Source organism: Alligator sinensis, unplaced genomic scaffold (genome assembly GCF_000455745.1).
Source record: "Alligator sinensis unplaced genomic scaffold, ASM45574v1 scaffold111_1, whole genome shotgun sequence".
Taxonomy (NCBI): domain Eukaryota; kingdom Metazoa; phylum Chordata; order Crocodylia; family Alligatoridae; genus Alligator; species Alligator sinensis.
This window is the reverse complement of record NW_005841875.1, coordinates 2,735,347-2,756,015: the sequence shown is the minus strand read 5'-3', so window position 1 is coordinate 2,756,015 and position 20,669 is coordinate 2,735,347. Positions and strand designations below refer to the sequence as shown.

General features: G+C 42.0%; 1 protein-coding gene across 1 annotated transcript in view; it reads right to left on the bottom strand.

Annotated features, from left to right (window-relative positions):
• Positions 1-13,442: 13,442 nt before the first annotated feature.
• The window catches only part of PPP2CA (protein phosphatase 2 catalytic subunit alpha), an 8,949-nt gene continuing 1,722 nt past the window's right edge, over positions 13,443-20,669 (bottom strand). Inside the window, exons 3-6 of the mRNA XM_025196058.1 lie at positions 20,316-20,405; positions 19,212-19,373; positions 17,839-17,957; positions 13,443-14,185 (exon numbers count right to left, since the gene is read on the bottom strand). Coding sequence (XP_025051843.1) covers positions 14,113-14,185; positions 17,839-17,957; positions 19,212-19,373; positions 20,316-20,405 — 444 coding nt within the window. The 3' untranslated portion in view covers positions 13,443-14,112. The remainder of the gene's footprint in view (positions 14,186-17,838; positions 17,958-19,211; positions 19,374-20,315; positions 20,406-20,669) is intronic.

Below are 20,669 nucleotides of genomic sequence, written 5' to 3'. Positions count from 1 at the left end.
TTAATATCATTTCAGTTTCTTTAACTAGCATTTCAGACAAATGCAGTGAAATCTTTGGCAACTACCCAGCAGACCAGCGAATGAGGTCTCTAATGTCTAATACATGGTCTTAGAAATGGCAAGGATAATTTAAAGCTGCTGCTTCGTACAATTGGCAGGTGTAAAGTGGATATGCATAAGCAATACTAGTTGGAGGACATTTTCAACTGATGCAGGTTTGTGTGGCACAGAGCTAGATGGTGGGTCTGTGAGTGAAACCACAATACATTTAAGCAATGAGCCCGCAAGGAACTCTATGCGGGTGGATGCAACCTGCCCACCCTTACACGAAGCTTTGCTAATGTTAACAGATGAGGGATGGCAAAAATGGAGCTCTTAAATAGGATCAAGCTCTTAGAGCTAAAACCTCAGGGTATTTAGGTGTCAGGGCACATCCAGCTGAGCATGGACCTGTCTGTGGAGCCACACTGCACAAGCAGGCGTTCCTTGAACTACTACTTTGTGGCACAGGGGCTTTTTGACCCTGGGAGATCCTGGGGTGAAAAAAGCCCCCACCAAAAAAAAGTGGGATGGTGCATGTGGTGGCAGTGCACGCCATCCAAAACTGGAGCTTGGCTGGCCGGACCCATGCTCCGGCTGCCGACCAAGCTCCCTGCCACAGAAGCACCGTGGCTGTAGGTGCCGGAGGCCCCCAGGGCCCCAGGTAAAGCTGGCACATATGGGACCAGCACATACGGGCCAGGTAAAGCTGGCACATATGGAGCCAGCACAGTTGCTGGCCTCAGCTTCCCCTACCCCACCCAGGGTAACCTGCCACGTGCCAGAGTGCACATGGCACGGGTGTTCCCCAGGGACAAGTAGCAGTGGCACAAGGTGTCCCCAAGGAAGCACACATTTCTGCTTGTCTGGATGCACCCATAATGCCTAACACCTTGGGGAATCCTTAGTCAGACCCTGTACACAATGCAGAGAGAATAAGATGCCTTCAACAAGGATCCTGAGAATCCTTCTGAGCAGGGACCCAAGAAAGATCAGCAGGAGTGAAATAAAAAAGAAAGGAGCACCTAAGCCACTGACCTGATTAGCATTAGAGAGTTTCCTCTTCTTGAGACCTTGCTGTCCTAGAATGAGGTGCCTACAGAGGCAAAGTCAGGCCACCTGGAATTCACCCCTGCTTTTTCGGAAATATGCCCTACCACTGCGTTTGGTCTTGGGGATATAGAGACATCAGAAAAAGCTGAGAGCAAAGTGGACAATACAGACAATATGGCAGCCTGGTAGCTGGGATCATCAAAAAGTAAACAGCATGGTAAAACAGATGGCAAAGACCTAAAATTATACACGTTATAAAAAAAAGACATATCAGTTTAAGTCTTCCTGTTCTGGCACACTGTGTAATATCCTGGTACTCCCTCTGACATTAAAGCGTGTGGGGGAAAGATGGTTGGTTGGAACTCAGTAACTGAGAATTTCTGGGATATTATAGATACCAAAAAAGTTCTCATCCTTCACTAAGGCAGCTGAGAAAAGGATAAAAGTTATCAGAGATAATAGGCAGAAACTTGAGCAAGTATGTTTAGAGAGGTCTTAAGCACTACCACAAACAAATCTAAAAAAAAAAAAAAAAAAAATCTTAAAATCAGGGCCTTCTACTACTGATAGACTATTAACCAAAAGTGAAGCAAAAAAGAAGAAAGAATGAAAAGAAACGGATGAAACGTTTTAGCTACTGAGATCAGTATGAGTTAAATTATGTCACTTTCAGGGCAAATAATCCTAGTGTTTTTCAGCATATAAACAGACAACAGCATTGGGTGGAGGGCAGAAGCCCACTGAAGAACTGATGTATTTCTATTCTATTTCTGGCTCTTCTGCTGGCCTCTTAAATTAATCACTTCCTCACTGTCTGCCTTGATTTCCCCACCTATGAGATAGGGATAATGAAACCAACTTTCTTCTGAAGTTATTTGGAATCCATCCATATAAGCACCTGAAAGGACTAGTTATGGTTATAAATCATATATTATAAATGTGGGATCCTTGAATCCTATACAGAATTATAAGCTTTAAAGTCTCATATGCAGTACACAGCATGGAACTCAGTTTGCCCTTCCTGATTGCATGAAAGTCAGAGACAACTGCTAGGACTGAGCCCACAGTTCAAGGGGTCAGACTTCTAGACCTCATGTTCAGCCTTCAATACCATTTGTGGAAAGTCAGGAAAAGAAGGTGTTAATTCAGAAGCACCTATTTAGGATTAACAGATTATTTTAGTAAATCCTACCTTTCCCACATGTAATAGAATTTTAAAAAAACCAATTTTTTTAGGGATATGAACAGGTAGGAAAGCAGGTATGTGTACATTAATTTTCACAGCCACTGAACCAGTCAAATGCACTTGGACTTACTCTTCTGAGTCATTTGGCAAAAGGTTATTGCTTCACTCACAGGTAGACTTCTACGATTTATTCTGATTTCAAGTAACCCTTCAACCCCATAGTGCAGCTACCATATACCCTTATTGCATTTCTTGTAATATATTATTTATGCAAAAAGACTGTTGATAGTTCAGGAGAAAATAAAAAATGTGCTGCCGTGATTACAGCACTGCCAGTTTCCAGTACTTTAAAAAATTGTCTTGCAGTTGTTCATAACTCAAATAGAAAGCATTCTATTCCTTGTGCCATGACAATGTGAGCCAGCTGTCAATAGTTAAATACTTTTTTCTCACCCTAGCAGAAGATATTCCAGATCGATAGATCCCACTATGCAGCCACAACTCCACAAAATTCTAATGAAGCCATACAAAGTACAAACTATAAAATCAGAGAACAGTAAGATTATGGTAAGAGACAACAATGTAAAGGTTGAAGCCACTTCTGGAAACCAGGAACTTTGCAATTGTAACCTCTGCTCTGCCACAAACTTCATGCAGAGCCTCGGGCAAGTCACTTGCCCATTCAATCTTGTTTTCCCTGTTTGTAGAATGGAGAATACAATCCTTACCTACCTCCCAGGATGCTGCAAGGATTAGAAGTGCTAGAGAAATGCTTTGGAGAGGTCAAATATTTTACTTTTAAAAAGAAAATTCAAAATGAAGCTGTAACTCAAAATGTATTTGTAATGCAGACTGACTAACCCATCCTTTTGTAGATATTTAAGACACCCTAATTACCTTGGCACTTCAGCAGTTCTATCCTAAAGTCAGAGTACATACATTCACCAGTTACTAAATTATTGCATGGTCTGCAAAGTTGAGTAAACAATGCAGTAATAATACTAAAATAACTTGCTTCCCACAGAAAAATCAGGAGATTTAAGTCCAGATATTGTAGGTATGAGGACTACATGAGTACCTAGAGAAGTATTATCAGATGGAATAAAACAAACACACACCATGGACACCCAAACTTTAGGCATGGGAGTTAAAAATTACCTCTGAGATATGTACACCTCAGGTGTCTGTCTGGTACTAAGAGACAGAGCTGCTTTAAATGGTACAAAAGCTCTGCAAGGTTCGAAAGAGGCTGCTTTTGAAGTTTAGGTGAAATTGGGTGGGGGGGAATTAAAGCTCCCATTACAAGGAGAGGGGGCAAATTAATCTTAAAACCCTTAAAGTTTGTAGGCCACCTTTACCTACCAGACACAAACATGGATATAAAACCATGCATGTCACCTATAAATGGGAAAGTTGGAAAAGCAACAGCTACAGATACAAAACTGCTGATGAAAATATGCTCTTAGTTTATCCACCAGGTGGTGCCAGGCTTAACTCTGACATGCACAAACCTAACCGACCAAAGGGGAAGTGTCAGGCACAAGTGTGCTGCACTTCCTCCACTGGCAAACAATTTAGGCTTTGGAATCAGTCATTTGGAGAATTAATGGAATCTCTCACCTTTCACAGACTTTTTGCTGTAGCCATTATAGGAGATAGGACACTGGGACAAACAGAATAGCAGTCCATTCCGATACAAAATCGTGACAAGAACAAATGTCAAGTCTCTCTCCTGTTATCAAGTGAGGCCAATTCTTACATTCTCAATGGAAAGGATAGTTTAGTGGTTAAGACACCAACATAGAAGAAGATGGAACAAGGATCTGTCCCTTGCCATGCAACCATCACTAAATATAAAAGCGTTTTCCTGCAACATAACATATTTTGCCTCTTTGATGCATTAGAAGATATACCAAATTATTCTGAAACAGCCATTGAAAATAAACTCCTAATTAAATCCCTGTATTCACAGTGACCTCTACAAGAATAACTTTTTGGCCTATAAAGGTAACAGGGCTGTTGTACAAAGGTGGAGGTACTTAAATTAAAACTTTGTGGGATGTCTCTAATGTTAACAGACTAGACTGCCATAGGGACCAACCTTTTTAGCAGGTGTGCCACAAATCACCTCTGCTCCCTCCCCAAGCCTATTGTCAATGAAACAGGTTTCTAATAATCCATGAAATGTAAAGGAAGAGACTGCGTAGATGAAATTTAATGGAGTCCCACCATGCAATACCTGCTGCATTCCCTGACAGCAAAGGTATACCCTGCTCTTTAGAAAATCTTTTTATATGAACTGAATGTAGGCAGCTGATGCTTTTAGTTAGCCACTCCACTTCTTATAGTAGCCCTGGTGGAGCTCTAGGCTAAAAAAAAACAAACGCTTTTTGTATTACATTGTAGACAAATATGCCACTATATGAAATTCAACCAAGGGTCAATTGCCTCTCTAAATGAATCTGCCAGTCTTTAGCAGGAGTGATGGATGAACTATGAACATGCTTGGCGACCTTTTGTGATAAGCAACCTTAGCCAGTTGTCAATATAGATATTAAACGTCAAGACATTATTCCCTTAGGCAAGCCATCCTCCAGAGAGGCGTGTATGCAAGACACAAGGATATTTGTGGGTGATATATTTCATTGGACCAACTGTATAGTTGGGAGGGACATAGACAAGCTTTTGGGTTTCACATTTATGGGAGTCAAAGTAGATTACAGAGAAAAGGTTAACCATCCAAAATTTAAGTAACAGATAAATTTGTTGAGGGGACCCAAGACCTAAAATAAGTAGCACCATCCTTTCTTTCTGAGTTAGGGAAGTGGGGGGGGACTAGATTCCCAGACTGCAGAACTGAGGCACCTCTTTTACTTTATGAACTGAAGAAGAGAAAAAGTCTTCAAATACATCAAGCTGTCATCAGAAGGAACCCTGGAGAAGGAGAGATGAAGATGCAGAGAAAACTTCTTTCGAAAGAAAACAAAACAGCCTTTCAGAAGGTACCTGGAGTCAAATATTTTCAGTCAAATATTTTCTGTACACACTTAAAAAGTATTAATAGTACACTGTTTTAGGGAATGAAATTCCACAGAACAAAAGGAACAATTTCCAGGTATGTCTGTATGTCAGAATCTAAAAGCTGGAGTTCTAGTCTCAGCCATGAACATGCAACAGAAGAGTCTTTAAGCCAGAGCTTTCCAAACTGTGTGCCGCGACACATTAGTGTGTCGGCGGCAGTGTGTAGGTGTGTCGTGCGAAATGCAGAAAATTTTGCGGAAGGGCACCGCAGAGCTCCCTTACTCACGTCTGCTTCCCTTGGCCCCTCCCCCGGAACTGAATTACTGTGTCGCGAAATGATGCATGTCTAAAAAGTGTGTCACCAACATGAAAAGTTTGGAAAGCTCTGCTTTAAGCCAACCAGGTTAGAAATGTAAACAGTAAAAAGCTGCAAGGATCTATAAAATGTTAATCCTAGCTATGGTCTATGTAAGGATCCTACTAGCTTGTCACAGACTGACAAAGAGCTGAGCTACATCTACTTTGTCCTTTTTGCCCTTGCTCTAGGGAACAGAGATAATAAAAATGTTCAGCCCAAAAGTACAAACCCTTCAGCCAGCAGCATTCATGCACCTATATTTTGGTATGTGTGTGGACAAGTTTCCCATTGTCAAGTTAGTGCCAAAGTTACAAAATGAACAGATACAGAAGCAGAAAAGTGAGATGAAGGAGAATAGGTCATTACCTGATCTTATGCTGACAACTTCAATAAAGAATGGGGTTTGGCAAGTTTCACCATTAAATAATTTACATTTTTTTTTAAACTGCCTGAAGAACAAAGGAGATTGGGACCCAGGCCAAAACCATTCAGCACAATTGATTAGATTACTAATTTAAGTAGTACATTCTCATTTGCCAGTTTCAGCAGATTTTATTTTGAAGTGCATAATTAAACAGCAGTTTTATATACCTTAGGTCAGTAAATTGACTGCAGGAAAAGATAACACCCACTGAATACAATGGAAGCGCAGATAGTATTCTCTTTATAAATTCATTGTATAAAACATCTGGTGTGAACATAGGGGGTATCAGTACTCAATATGAAATTGTAGTGACCAGAAGTAGATATACTCTGAATGGATGCTGGTTTTACTATCATTGGTTAGGGATAGGGGAAAAAAGTTTTTAGCAATTTGAAACCAAGGTTAAAAATTGACATCTTTATAGCATTATGAATAAGATACAACTGCAATGCTCCTGCACCTTTGGTCTCAATTAGACTGTAATCCAATCAGGTATGTATTGTTAGGTTTGTACATTGTAGGTAGTGGCATATACAATGTTTAGATACTGTTAGTGGTCGGTAACCTTGATTACTGTGTATGTATAACTAGGGACCTACCTAATTCATAGCAAGACCAAGGGTTTTTTTGTGGCTCACTTGTGGCACGCAGAGCTGATTTTGCAGGCATTTCACAGCAGTCCCACCCCTTGGTGCTGATCAGAGGAGAGGCCCAGTGTGGGGGAAAAGGGACAACTGCCATCTTGATAGCTGGCTGCACTTCATGCCATTCTGCCCCCAGCGCTGATTGGTGGAGGCCCTGGCAAGGCAAGGAGGGAGGTGGCAGCTGCCATCCTGTCTGCTCCCCCATCAGCTGGTGTCTTCTCCCGACAGCAAGGAACACTGCTTTCCACTAGGGAATCAGGTTATTTTTGCTAAACTTTTTTGTTGTTGTTGATTTTGCAGACAATCCTGGTTTTTGTGGTTTCCACAAAATCCATGAAATTGCAAATTAAGTACAACATGGTCTTTGGTACGACTGTAAACTGCATCTGACTGGAAGGCTTGGTGGCAACAAGGTGGGGCTACTTGTGGCAGGTACCTCCTATGAAATACCACAATGTTGCAACCTTCCGAGTAAGGACAGTATAAGGGGCCTCAAAACCCTAGACCCACATCTTTGTGGGTACTCCTTGGTTGGAGAAAAGCTAAGGGACATCACCCTAACACAAATAGGTTCAGGAAGTCAGCAGCAGCTCTAATCTGTTGCTCTCTGGTAGAAGGTACAATAGGGGTGGGCAATTATTTCAGGCAGAGGGCTGCTTAGTGAGTTTTGGCAAGCCATCAAGGGCCACATGACAGGTAGCCAGGGGCAGATCAATATTAATTTTCTAAAATTTTGGGGGGGTCCCATGGGCCGGATAGACTGGCCTGGCGGGCCACATCCCACCCGCAGGCCACATTTTGTCCACCCGAGGTACAACCATTGAGACACTGAACGTCTGGACTTGGTCTGGCCTTTGGACTCTGTCCCAATGGTCTGAAAGGGAGTGGTAAGTGTAAGGCAGTCTCCACTCATCCATACTCTTGCCTAGCCATACATGCTGAAGGTCTTGGAGTGATGATCCCACAGACCTCACATACACAGTGATCCAGAGTATCGACAGTTGCAAAGAACAACGTGCAATCATTTTCTCCAGGTCTAACCCAGTCCTGGCTGTTTACCATGTAGGTGCAATCAGTAATAGTTACAGTTAAAAGATCAAAAGCCACAGGCCTTGGCACGTATCTTAAGGAATGATGCTTTTAAACTTTACAGCACATGAGAGAACTTGAAACATAAAACTTAATTTAAAATCAGAAGTCTCCATTTTTTCTTCCCATATATATGCCAAGGAACACTAGCCACTTGTTCAAGAAAGCAAACTGTCTTCCTTTTCATCCAGAATGTAGAGTGCAGCCAAATGCATTACAGAACCAAAACAACACTGCGAAGATGGCATAAGGCTGAGTCATGAATCCCTTGCTCAGCATTTCCTTTAATCCATTTATAATGCATCCCAAAGAAAGGCTAGTTCTATGCAGTTCTGTGGAAGTCATATGCTTATAAGCCAGCTTCTATCCAAATTTAAAGTTTTGAAACCATGCCACTTGAAGAAACCAAATATTCTATGTAATCATCATTTTGGTATAGAAATGGGGCTCCATAGTCCATAAACATTTAGCATTCCCCACTTGCTAAAAAAAAAATGGCACAAAGAAACTAAGATTTTTGTCAATAATAAAACTCAGACTTCACTCTGTTCTTTTCAGATGTAACTGCTGCAGTGCCATAAGCCTGAAAACCATAGCTTCAAACAGCAAGGGCCATCCTTATATAGACTAGTAAATTCTGATACTTAGACAGAATTTTCTATTAGTTATTCACCTACAGATCATTTTAGTTGATTTTATCCATCTTGTGTCCTCCTCCCTGAACTGCTTCACCTCCTACATCATTCCAGATATCAGAAGTCCTAAATGTCATTTTGGTCTCCGATTTTTCCTCTGAACACATATAATGCAGCCACTGGCATTTCAAAAGTTTATGATATTAATTGAAATTAAAATAACATAAAATAGATTAACATAAACCTACAGGTTATTGTACCCAGTTCATTTTATATTTACTCCAATAAAACCCTTCAGTTTTAATATTTGAAGCTAATATTCCCAGACTCTGCAGGATCCAGGATTCCTGTTGCAGAGTTTTGGTTCCATTTGCTGCAAAGTATCCAGAACCGCGTAAACTAGGGTTTACAATCCATCGTAACCCACTATCCAAAACATCTTGGATTTGGATTTTCTATACCAGCTCCGAGTTAGATTTATGCTATATCGTATGCTACCTAGGAATGTAAGTGAACTGAGAGGTCAGTAGAAACATACATCAGTGTTAATTCTTGAAGGAAAACAAGACCGAGTGTACAAAGCAGTAGTGCAAACCACAGAGTACGCTGAATTGTTTCCCCAAACGCAGTATGAAAGGGCTGAATTTTGGTTCCATGGCAACATTATATTCATATACCTGGGACCAGAGCCCCCTGACCAAGGTTCTCAGAGCTTCCAGTACATCATATCCATTAATGAGAAATAGCAGTTTGTTACAATTGTAATAAAGCTTGCCAGGGACTGGAACAGACATGCTGTTTGAAGTGCACCAGCTACCTCTAAAGCACTTTTAACAGCCAGGAAACAGATCTACATGACCAAAGCAGCACTTAAAAATGGTGAAAGCACTTCAAAGGCTATGCTCAAAAGAAAGAGGAATACTTTCAAGCATGCTCTGAAATATCTGTACTTCAAGTGCTCCAGCATGCCGTACTGCTCTGCTCCCCAACCCTTCAGTGGGGATGGGTGTCGGGGAAGTGGGGCAAACAGCCAGCGAGTGCTCTTCCTGCATGCTTGGCTGTCTTCAGGAGTATCAACAGCAGTGGTTCCTTTTTGGACCCGAGGAACCTCGCCATAAAACTTTTGCGAATTGAGTGGCACCCAATTTAAAAACTATTTTATATATTACAATGCTTACCTCCTCGCAGAGGGGCTGGGCAGTGGGTCAGCCAGGCAGGGACAAGCTTTAGCCTGCACTTACCTCCTTAGCTTATCGCTTCACACCTGCTTAATCATCTTAAACCTCTGGTCATCCTTCAAAGCATCTGGTGGCACCACAGCACCCTGGTTGAGAATCATTGCTCTCGAGCCTAGAGGATTCCTGTGAGCCTTTGCAACCATCTTGAAGCAAGGGGGTGAAGGCACAGGAGGAAGAGGGTAGTGCTATCTACATGGGACTAAATTTGAAGTGTGCCAGGATTTGGGGTGCTTCAAATGCATGGTTGTCTGTGGCTTGGCTGCACTTAAGTTTTCTTTCCAAGAAAAGCAGCTCCCCCTCCTCCCCACCAAAGGAAAGAAGATATTTCCTATAGGAAAACTCCACACAGGAGACTGCACCCAGCAGACCTGATTGCAGGGAAGTACTTTTTGGTTAAGGAACCAAGATATCTTTAGGTTGGTCAGTTCTCTCCTAGCTAACTCATCTCTCAATTTTTATCTATTCATACATTTTAAAATAATTTTCCATGTCTTCGTCATTACAAAATGTCAAATTTCCAAAATGTGCCATTTTGAAAAACCTGCCTTTGGAAACTAGCACGATTTAGATGTGCTCCAAGTATCTTTCAGAAACAATCACATATCTGCCAACAGTTTTGGATAGAAAACTGAAAAAAAGAAACTAGACAGGAATATAGGTAAGAGGTAAAACATGAGACAGTGAAGCTTTCATGCAGCAAGTGTGCAGCAAATGATATACAAAGAAATCATCACCTCACCCTTTCAACCACTGCTATTATGAAACAGATTGAACTAGCCCTGCCCGTTTCCAATTTTCCCATAAACATTTTAAATATCCTTTAGGGTAGGTAGGGTTGAAAGATGTAGAAATAGGTAAAGGCTGCCAAAGTATATAGATTCCTGGCTACATGGCTGAACTTCCCACACAAATGCCAAAGGCTGGAAACAATTTAACATCAGCAAAAATTGGATTGGTATCAAACATATCCAAACTCTCCATTGGTTTATCCTGGAGAAAATTTATACCTGTGCATGCAGAGTCTCTTGTCAATCATTGATGGAATGTGCTGCTGGAAGAGCCAAACTTAGTGTCATAAGGATCATAAAATAGCCATACAGAGAAAGTTTATATCAGTACAGTGGCAGCAAAACTACTTGAAAACATTGACTAGAATAGAAAGTTATTCAAGCATGTTGCAGAATATCTTAAATGCAAGAAAATAGAGTGTGAAAGGAATTGAAAAAAAAAAGGAAGGAAGGAAACTGTAAAGAGAAAGAAAGAGAGCAGAACTTGAAAGCATTTCTAATGCACACAGATTTATGGAGCACAAGAGAAAAAGGTTGCCCTGCTCCTTGGGCAAACTTGTATACATATGAACCTGTGCTTTTGTAACGTCTCATATTTTGAATCTGTGTTTGAATGCAAGAGTTGCATGTTGCACGGAAACACGCTCATTGATTTAATACTACCATGTAGATAAACAAAGACTTGTTTAAAAAGGCTAATGGCCCAGAACATATGAATTGTAAATGACTCTTAGAGTGAAATATGGAAAGCTCTAAAGACCTCTTTAATCTAAAGCAGGGAAAATGCTGGTGCTGCTCTAATCAGTCAGTGCTCCTGGGAGAATTTATTTTCCTAAGACCACAAAGAATCATAGAAAGTCAGGGTTGGAAGGGACCTCAGGAGGTCACATGTAGTCCAACCCCCTGCTCAGAGCAGGATCAGCCCCAACTAGATCATCCCAGCCAAAGTTCTGCCTAGTTGGGTTTTGAAAACCCTCAAGAATGGAGCTTCCACCACCTCTCTGCGTAGAATCTAATTGATCTTAATTATAATTTATAGGCACAAAAACTCGTTCAAGGAAGTCAAGATTTTGGAAAATTCTATAAGAGAAAAAAAGAAAAAGGGTAATCAACGTAATTAGCTAATTAAACCTAACCTATGTTACTAGGTTTCAGCTACTTTGAAATGCAATGAGAAATATGCACAAACATTGGCTTCCCTGACAGAAAAAGTAACATCATTGTCTGAGATTAATCTTGAATTTTAGTTTGAGAACTACAGTGCTTTGGATTTTCTACTCCTGAGCAACATCGGTTGCTCCCATTTGTCAAGCTTGTAGGACAGTAACACTGTATAATAATATTAACTTATTTCTTTCACATCTTTAAAGGAACGTTTTGAAATACTGCAGCAATTTTCACTGAAACCACCACATTGTGATAGGACCATGAAATCCTGAAAACGTACATAATAGGTTTGGATAACTTTTGCAAATGAAAGGAAGAGAAAGTTCAGTTTTTGCCTTCAGATCTATTTATTCAGTTTCTAGTGACAACCACCCAAGTTACCTAACTCTGTTCACATGCTTCCGTACAGACCACCTCATCTCAAACAGAAAGTGAGACATGCCAGTTAAAATAATAAGAAACCAGAGATGGACAGAAAGAATCCTATTTTTCCAGAGATGGATGATAGCAGCAGCAAGGATAACCCAGACCATTGCTTACAAAGATGGGAAGTGACAAGCAAAAAATGTTCAAGGAAAAAAACCCCAAAAAACTTCTCCTTAAAACATGCTAAGTTCTCTTTTAGAAACAAACAAAAAAAAAATTATATGCTAAATTAGAACACAGCTTAATACCCTTTCCCACCACATGGCAAAAATTACTTCTGAAAACATTTTGGCCCTCAAAAAGTCTTGCTGAAACCCTCCACTAAAGAGAGTTTAGAAATCAATAGTTTGTATATAGCAGAAAAAGAAAGGCCAGCAGTAAAAATCCTGCTTTACATATTCAAAAATAAGAGGGAGGGGAAGGAGGGTAGGGAGAATGAGAAAACTATTTTATAAAATACATATTATCTGCTTGCAATTTAGACCTCATGGGCCAGATTTAACATGTAAAAATATATGTCCTTTGGTATGAAGGTAACCAAAAAGGGTAGCTTCTAAGAGATTAAAAACTGGAACTGTGCCTTTTTTTTTTTGTTTTTTCTTTTCTTTACTTCTATGGAATAGAAAGAACATGAGACGCTCTTTTTTCTTTTTAACTGAAAGAAAATAAAACTGGTCTGATTATTTTGCTGAACAGCCTTCCTGGATCATCATTGGATATTTTATTGAAACACCTGAAAGGGGAAGAATGTTGAATGCATAAAGTATTAACAATGTGAATTTCAAAGAGAACTGTAAGCCTACTTTGTACAGCATGAAAAAAAATAAAGCACAAAAGGCTCACACCTCCCTTTTCTGTTTAGAACAGTTATACACAAAATGCAAAGAGCTAAATTTTAGATTACAAGTCCTGCTACATCTTAATACAGGTATTTTATTGAACTCCAAATATTTATTTCTGCAACTTAAAAAGCAGCATGAGATTTTTTTAGTTTTTAAAAAATAACTGATTTGTATATTTTTGCCCTACTACTAGGAACTTGTTATGCTGCAATTACAGATTGGAAAGTGTTCTCTGACCAACAAGCAAATGGTTCAAAGAAATAACACCACAGAGAGTAAGGTAGAGAGCTGAGAAAATGTGACAGTTCATTAAAAACCACAGATTCATGCTCACCTTCAAAAACACATAAGTAACCAGCAACCTTGGAATGGATTTCAGGAGTTTAGAGCATGTTGGAAAGTCGTTCCAATGACCTATTTTTTCTTTAGGATGAAGATTTGCATACAGGGTTTATGAAACCCATCAAGGTAAATATCTTTTTATTAAACTAGCAGAGTTAACCTGAGATACAATTAGGAGTTGACATTTTTCCATACTTAGTTCACAAGTTTATTATGAAAAACACTGCAGTACTTTTCTGCAGTAACATCGTCTTACAGAAAAAAAACAGTTCTGTTCAAAATAACTCACTACGCTTGGACAATTACAAGGGACAATGTAGGAGGCAAAGAGTGAGGGGAAAATGAGTGTGGACATAAATCAACACAATTAAATTAAACAGTATTCCCTGAAAATAAAACAAAACAGTTTTAGAACACAAACAGGAGGCGGTCTTGGTACTTATTTTAAAAATGTTCATTAAGCTTCAATGATTGTTTGCTGCTATCCTTATCTACAGTCATGCTGAATAAAGCTATAGCTAAATGGAAAGTTAAATGTATTCACGAGGTGTTAATGTCTACATCTTATTATTTCGCAGTCTCTCAGAGAAAGCAAAAGTAACTACAAATAGCGCTATGCCAGAAACTGGTTTCTTGACCAACAATGTTGCTTCAGCATGCAATGAACTGGTTCTTTCTAAAGTGGTCACTGTTGTTGACGACAAGAGGCTTTGTATTTTAATATGGCACATCTTTTGGTCCATGTGAAAACGAGTTTGAATGTTAAATATTTTCTGACACTTCGGAGTTACTGTTGCTCTTCCCATTTCCTTTAGGTCAACATATGGTTCGTGGCAATACTGTACAAGTGTAAAATCTCTTTACAGGAAGTAGTCTGGGGTGCGACGAGTAACATGTGGTTCACCTCTACGTGGTGCTGGATCAAACTGCAAACTGAAAAGACAACATATGTTAGTCAAAGTGCTAAAGGTCTCATCAGCTTGTATTAAGGATTGCCAGAAATGAGTCTCATACGCAGTAATCGCAGTAAGTCTTAGGCACAGTAATAACCGTAAGAGACAGACTCCCCAGGTCTGAGACTAAGTTTCTATTTAAAAAATTGCTCATCTAATTTATAAAATTCCTCTGGGGCAAGCATTTTAAAGGCTTTTTTCCAATATTAAACCTCCAATCAGGCCCCATAAAATTTAAATGTACTTTGCAAAAATATATTTACTGTAAAAGCATGGTATTAACTGGAAGTAATGAAATAAGGACTGGGTGGAAATTAGAAGATGCAATTTTAAAATAGCCAAAACATCTGTGGTTGGATCCAAACACCAGTACCAATCCTGCAGAAATAGTTGATAGCCTGTCACAAATCCATTGTCCTGCTTATTTTATGCTGTAAACATCATTATAAATAAATGCATTTAATGAATACCTCACTATAACATACATCAGGGATGTCCAACTTCTAAGCAGCCAGAGGCAAGCCATGTGTGTCCGGGCTGTTCCCCATCCCACACAGGGAGCCCCTCTCCCCCAACTCAGCTCCCTTGCAGCACCTACACTCTGGGCTATGCTACCCTGCCCCCTTGGGTTGGGAGTAAGGAGAAAAAGTTGGGGGAAGGAAGAGCCCCCACCTGCTGCCGCAGCCAGAGCGATAGGCAACACAGAGGCAGGTAAAAGCCTGGGAGCTGCACATTAACTGCTCATGGGCCACAACCAGGCTGCCATTTGGACAGCCATAACGTATATGAAAACCAGGGATCCAGGCTTTCCATTCACTGCAGAAAAATGCAGTCTCTCATTTTAAGGAGAAAAACCTCTCTTTAAAGGAGAAAAACCATGGGAAGTGGTGGGTTTCCCCTTGCAGGCTGGCAGAGTTCTAGCCCGCAAAGGGGCTAAGGCACGGACAGGCAATTATTTCGGGCAGAGGGCCACTTAGTGAGTTTTGGCAAGCCATCGAGGGCTGCATGACAGGCAGCCCCGGGCAGATAAATATTAATTTTCTAAATTTTTTAGGGGCCCTGTGGGCCAGACAGAATGGCCTGGTGGGTCGCATCCATCCCCCAAGCTGCATTTTGCCCACCTCTGGGCTAAGGGGAGTGGGAGGAAGACGATCAGGCGCAGAGCAGCCATGCATCATGGAGCACAGCTTCCCACAGTAAGTCGGTGGGGGAGGGAGGAAGCGCGAGACTAATTCCCTCATAGCAAGGGAGGGAGCTGGGCAGGGCTGGAGGCGCTGCAGAACCGGGGTGGTGTGTGGGGCCTGGGACTTGGGGCTGGAATGTGTGGCCACAGGGCCCGGGTGGGGAGTGGGATGGACAATAGTGAGCTGCCACCTCAACTGCTGCCAGGCGGGCAGGGGGTGCCTTGCCATGGTGGTGTGGGGCTTCTGGCAGCCACACCAAGCCTCCCCGCTCTGCTCTGCCATCCCACAACGGGTCCTGCCTACTGGGCCGCAGAGGCCCCAGTGGGAGGTGAGAAGGGCAGGGAGCCCTGAACTCACAGCTGCCAGCCCACATCCACCCGCAAGCCCTCCATGGGCTCCACTTCAGCTGTGATACCTATGAGGGAGGGGGAGCTGGGCTCCGTGCTCTGTTCCCACCATGGCAGATGGGGCTGGGGACTGCAAACCCATGTCGCTGGCCCCACAGCTCTGACAGCTAGGGGCCCCCTCTGACAGGGCTGGGGGGGTTGGAGGTCATGAGGGAGGGGCAACAGCAGGGCAGGGGGCCTGTGGCTGTGGGTCAGGAGTGAGGGGCACTGACATGGGCTGCTGAGTGCCACAAAATGGGGGGTGGGTGGGCAGCGACACAGCTGGACCCACATCCTAGTAAGCAAAAAGGGACAGAGGGAGCTCTGATTTCCCATGATAAAAACAAAAAATTATAGGTAAATTTAGAATTTATTTTATTGTAGTGACTGAGGCGCTGATAGGCTTCCAAACCGCTTTAAAATTGTATATATACAGCAAAAGCTGCAATAACCAGCACTATTAGCTGGGAAACGCTATTAACCGGCATCTGAGGGATGCGGCAAAAGTGAAATCCGGAAGTTCCGCTTCTGGGGGACTTCCTGTTTCGCTGCCGCAAGCCAAGTTTTTCTTTGCCACTTCGACCCACAGCCCAGGGCAAAGCAGCCTGCACGGGTCCCCCCCTCTGTCCCCTGGTGAGTGCACCAAATGGTGCACATTTGATTAACCGGCATCCCCCATTCCCAGGGGATGCCGGATAACAGAGCTTTTACTGTTTATAAAATATTATGTTCAACAGATATCCACATATCATGGGAAAATGCAGATTTGGATGGTTTTTAATCAGAGAATTTGCAATATTTAAACAGAGGAAACCAGGATCCCTGATGATAACCTTGACTTTTGGCTCATGTTAATGTCAAGAGGAAGTTTTTCCAACTTTTAAAAATGAAAAAGTTAGAATGGGGACATTTTTTTTTTTTTTTTTCAAAAAAAGTAAAATGAAGCAGCTAAAATTCAAGAAAAAACCAAACCAAACCCAAACAAACCACCCAGGAAACACCACCAAGGAAATACTAGTTTTGTTTAATGAAGAAAAAAGAGATGTGTTTAATATCTGTTTAACAGTCTGTCATGTTAAATGGAATTCTTGGAACATGTTATTTTTTTCTTCCTTAGTTAAATTGTTCAGTCTCAACTAGAGGTGCAGTGATACATTGGCCCAATATTGGATCGGCACCAATATAAAGAAAATTAATTGCATCAGAAATGAGCCTCATGTGGCCGATAAATGCCCTGTGCATGCATGCACACAGCTGCAGTGCAGTATGTAGGTGGCAAGGAGAGCTGCGTACAGCTAGTAAGCCTGTTGTGGTAGAAGGGGAGAAGGAAGGGAAGGGGTGGGGGCAGATCAACGCCCCCAGCAGTGAGGGAGGGAATGGGGCAGCTCCCACTGCTGCACGCACCCCAGGAGGGCATGGGGTGGAGGGGGCATGTGCCTCAGATCTGCATGGGGGGAGGCTGCAACTGCAGACGAGCTGCACTGGCCTCTTCGTGGCATGTGGGGCTGCGCTTGGGGCGGATGGCAGTACACTGGGTTAGGGCTATGTGGGGGCTACAGAGACCACCATCCTGCCTGGGCAGCGCCTCCCCCAGCCCCTCCCTCACCAGAGGCCTTGATCTTGCCCCCTCCCCGTGCCCCTTCCCTCCCCACTCCCCATCCACCACAGACTTACCAGCCTCAGGCAGCTGCATCAGAAATCGGATCGGTATTGGCCGATATGCCTCATTAAAAATCGGCTATTGGTACTGGCCCCCCCAAAATCTCTACTGGTACACCCCTAGTCTCAACTTAACCATTTACATAGAACTCTTCATTTGCTCAATGCTGTCCAGATCCTGCTTAATTTCTTTGTAAGCATGCAGTTAGGAGTTAGTTTCAGCAAAACGTGCACCGATAGTTGACAGACTACGCCCTTTAATGTTACAGTTCAGAAAGCTTCTATGCTTAACTTCCTAAGGGTAATGTGACGTGAGCAATTTTATGAATGTTTTCTAAGCTACACTGCTTTGGTGAAATAACACTGTATTAAGATGCCACGCAATCTGATCTTTAAGTACTTACAAGGAGTATTTTAGAGTATCGTCAAGTTCCATGATTGCAGCCTGGTTGCCACAACGGTAGCAATAGTTTGGAGCGCTGAAAATTGTTACTACATTCCGATCATGGCACCAGTTGTACCCCTAAAGATGGAAAAACACCATACAAGTCTTTAAGGTCACCTTAATTCGTCATTATGTGTGTCAGCCTAAGAACTCAGTAGTTGATGATTCACAAATTATGGTCTGTGGAACTGTTTCTCTTCACTGATAGGTCCATAGAATAAGAACTGAGAAAGAACTCTGACCTTCGTGTTTCACCCCGCAATTTGTATTTCAAAAAACAGGATATTTTTCTGTGATTAAATTTAAAGAAGTGCAATTATAGAACATTGCACTTATCACCAAAATTTCTGTTGTATCAGTATTAATAAAACAATTCTGGATTTTATCTTACTAAAATGAGAACTTGAATCTATACTTAGAAATACTGGCAACCAAGTGTTTCAGGCATTTTACTGGAACATAAATGGCACATCCAAAGGCATTTCAAACTTCAGGTATCAAGCTTATGTAAATCTGCACTTTTTGAAAACATGAACATGCGTGTACACTTCATTAAGTCAACAGATTCCACACTGAATTTACAACCAGGAAACTGATGCTCAAAACGAGTATGTAATCTTCTGCCAAAATCCTTAGTGTGTAAAACTACAATGAATCCTCAAAGGTAAGGTAGCATATTAAGAGCTAAAAATGTCTCCAACCTTGGATAAACTGACACAGGGCAGTCCAACTGGTGGTCCATGAGGGGAGTAGACCTTGGACTCGCACCTGGTCACTGCTCCTTCTCATTGCTCTGCTGCAATAGCAAGTCTCTGGGCTCTTCTCCTCCATCCTCTGCTTGCTGCTTCCTGCCTCTGCTCCAGAGTGCAGGTCAGCATGGTGAGTAGTGCAGGGAGCTGAGGGAGACTATGGGGCTGTGCATGAGGAAACTGTGCCCCTGTGGTGCAAGTGTGAGGAGATGCCCTATGCAACAGAGAGGGTCACAGATGCATGCTGCAGCAGAGGTGGAGTGCCTGGTGCAGCAGTGGAGATGGGGAGTTACCTGCATGAATACATAGTATGGCAGAGGGGAGTGTCAGTGTAGTCTAGTAGTAGCTCATGACTTGAGTGGTACAACCCCCCAGGGCTTAGAAATTGGACAGCCCCAAACTAAACCATACCTGCATGACAGTCAACTTGTTTCCAGTTTCAGGATAATGCTAATTCTTACTTGCCTCTAACAGTAACTGACCACCATAGAACCACAGGGTCAGAAACAAGAGCACTAATGTAATGGTGCTTAGGCATCAAGAACACAATTTAGAGTCTTTAAAAAGAAGACTATATGCTTACCTCCATTACCAGCTGATGAGCTCTTGAAACCAACGTAAGGCCATTGGCATGGTTAAAAGTTTCCGATATATCTTGCCCAAAAGTATAACCAGCACCTCGAGGAGAAATGCCCCAACCACCACGATCATCTGGGTCTGACCATAGCAAGTCACACATTGGACCCTAGAAAATATTTCTAGAGTCAATAGGTTTTCCAACTATTTAAATTGGTCTATTAAAAAGATACCAGATTCACCTGAAGAACCTTGTCTTTCTAGAGTCAATAATGTTCAGAAGCTGAGGGCAAAGGGATGCCAAAACATACAGGTAACTAAGTCTAGGACAATCTCAAGCATTGGTTTAAATGGATTAGGTGGGTAGTGGAACCTTGAAATTGGCAACCAGCTGAACTGTGTCAAGAACTTTAGTGAGGAAAGGAATTGCTTTCCAATGGGTATGTCTACATGAGATGTTTACTGCACAGTAGACCAATTAGTTGCACAGTAAACGTTGCATGTCTACACGTGTGCCCGTTAGGCTGGCATTAACCAATTTACTCCACAACAGCACATGTGTAGAGACTGCTCCAGCTGGCTGGGGCATGAGTGTGTTTCCATGTAGGGGCTGCCTCCCAGCATGAGAGTGCTTGCCCTAGCCAGCCTCACTGCAGCATGTTGGGCTGAGGGGAGCAGCCCTGGGCTGGCAGGCTGACCCTTGGGGTCCCCTGCCAGCCAAGGCTGCTCCAAGCCGGCTCAACATGCTGCAGTCCTAGGCGCACATGCAAACGGCATGCCTGGAGCAATAAACTGGAGAGCACTAAGCTCCGGAGTTTACTGCTTCACATTAATATGCACATGTAGATGTGCTCAACAAGAATTAAGAACCTTAGCCTAAAAAAGAAAAAAAGAAGGTAAATGCTCCAAAACATGTTGAAAATAGGGAATACATAACCATGGATAAAACCATGCACCACTTTCTGCAGACCATTTAAAACAGATACTTTCATAGCATTAAGATAGAAATGATATTTCTGATAATTTGTCTGTATACAGACACGATAAACATACACTGAAGTTTAAAATTCTGACTCCAAGATGCACATTTCAATAACAGATTTGTTAGTACCTCATGAGGAACTTCTTGGAGGCGATCAAGTGCTCGGATGTGATCCAGTGTATCTATAGATGGTGAGAGGCCACCGTGTAGACAGAAAATCTGGAAGAGTTGTGCATCTGTTAGATTCACCCAGATTTACTTGCAAGTATCTGTGTTTACACATGTAAAATTGGAAGTAAAACTGCAACATAAGTTAGCAACAGAAATAGACCTATCAGTTTTAGTCTCAACTACATATGCCTCTACAGCTCTTTCTAAAGTTTGCAATCTTCTGCTGAAACTTTTTTAACATTAAAAAGTTAGCCTTAAAAAAAATAAAAAAAACTCTAGTGTTTGAGAAGACTGGCACAAAGAAAAGACTTT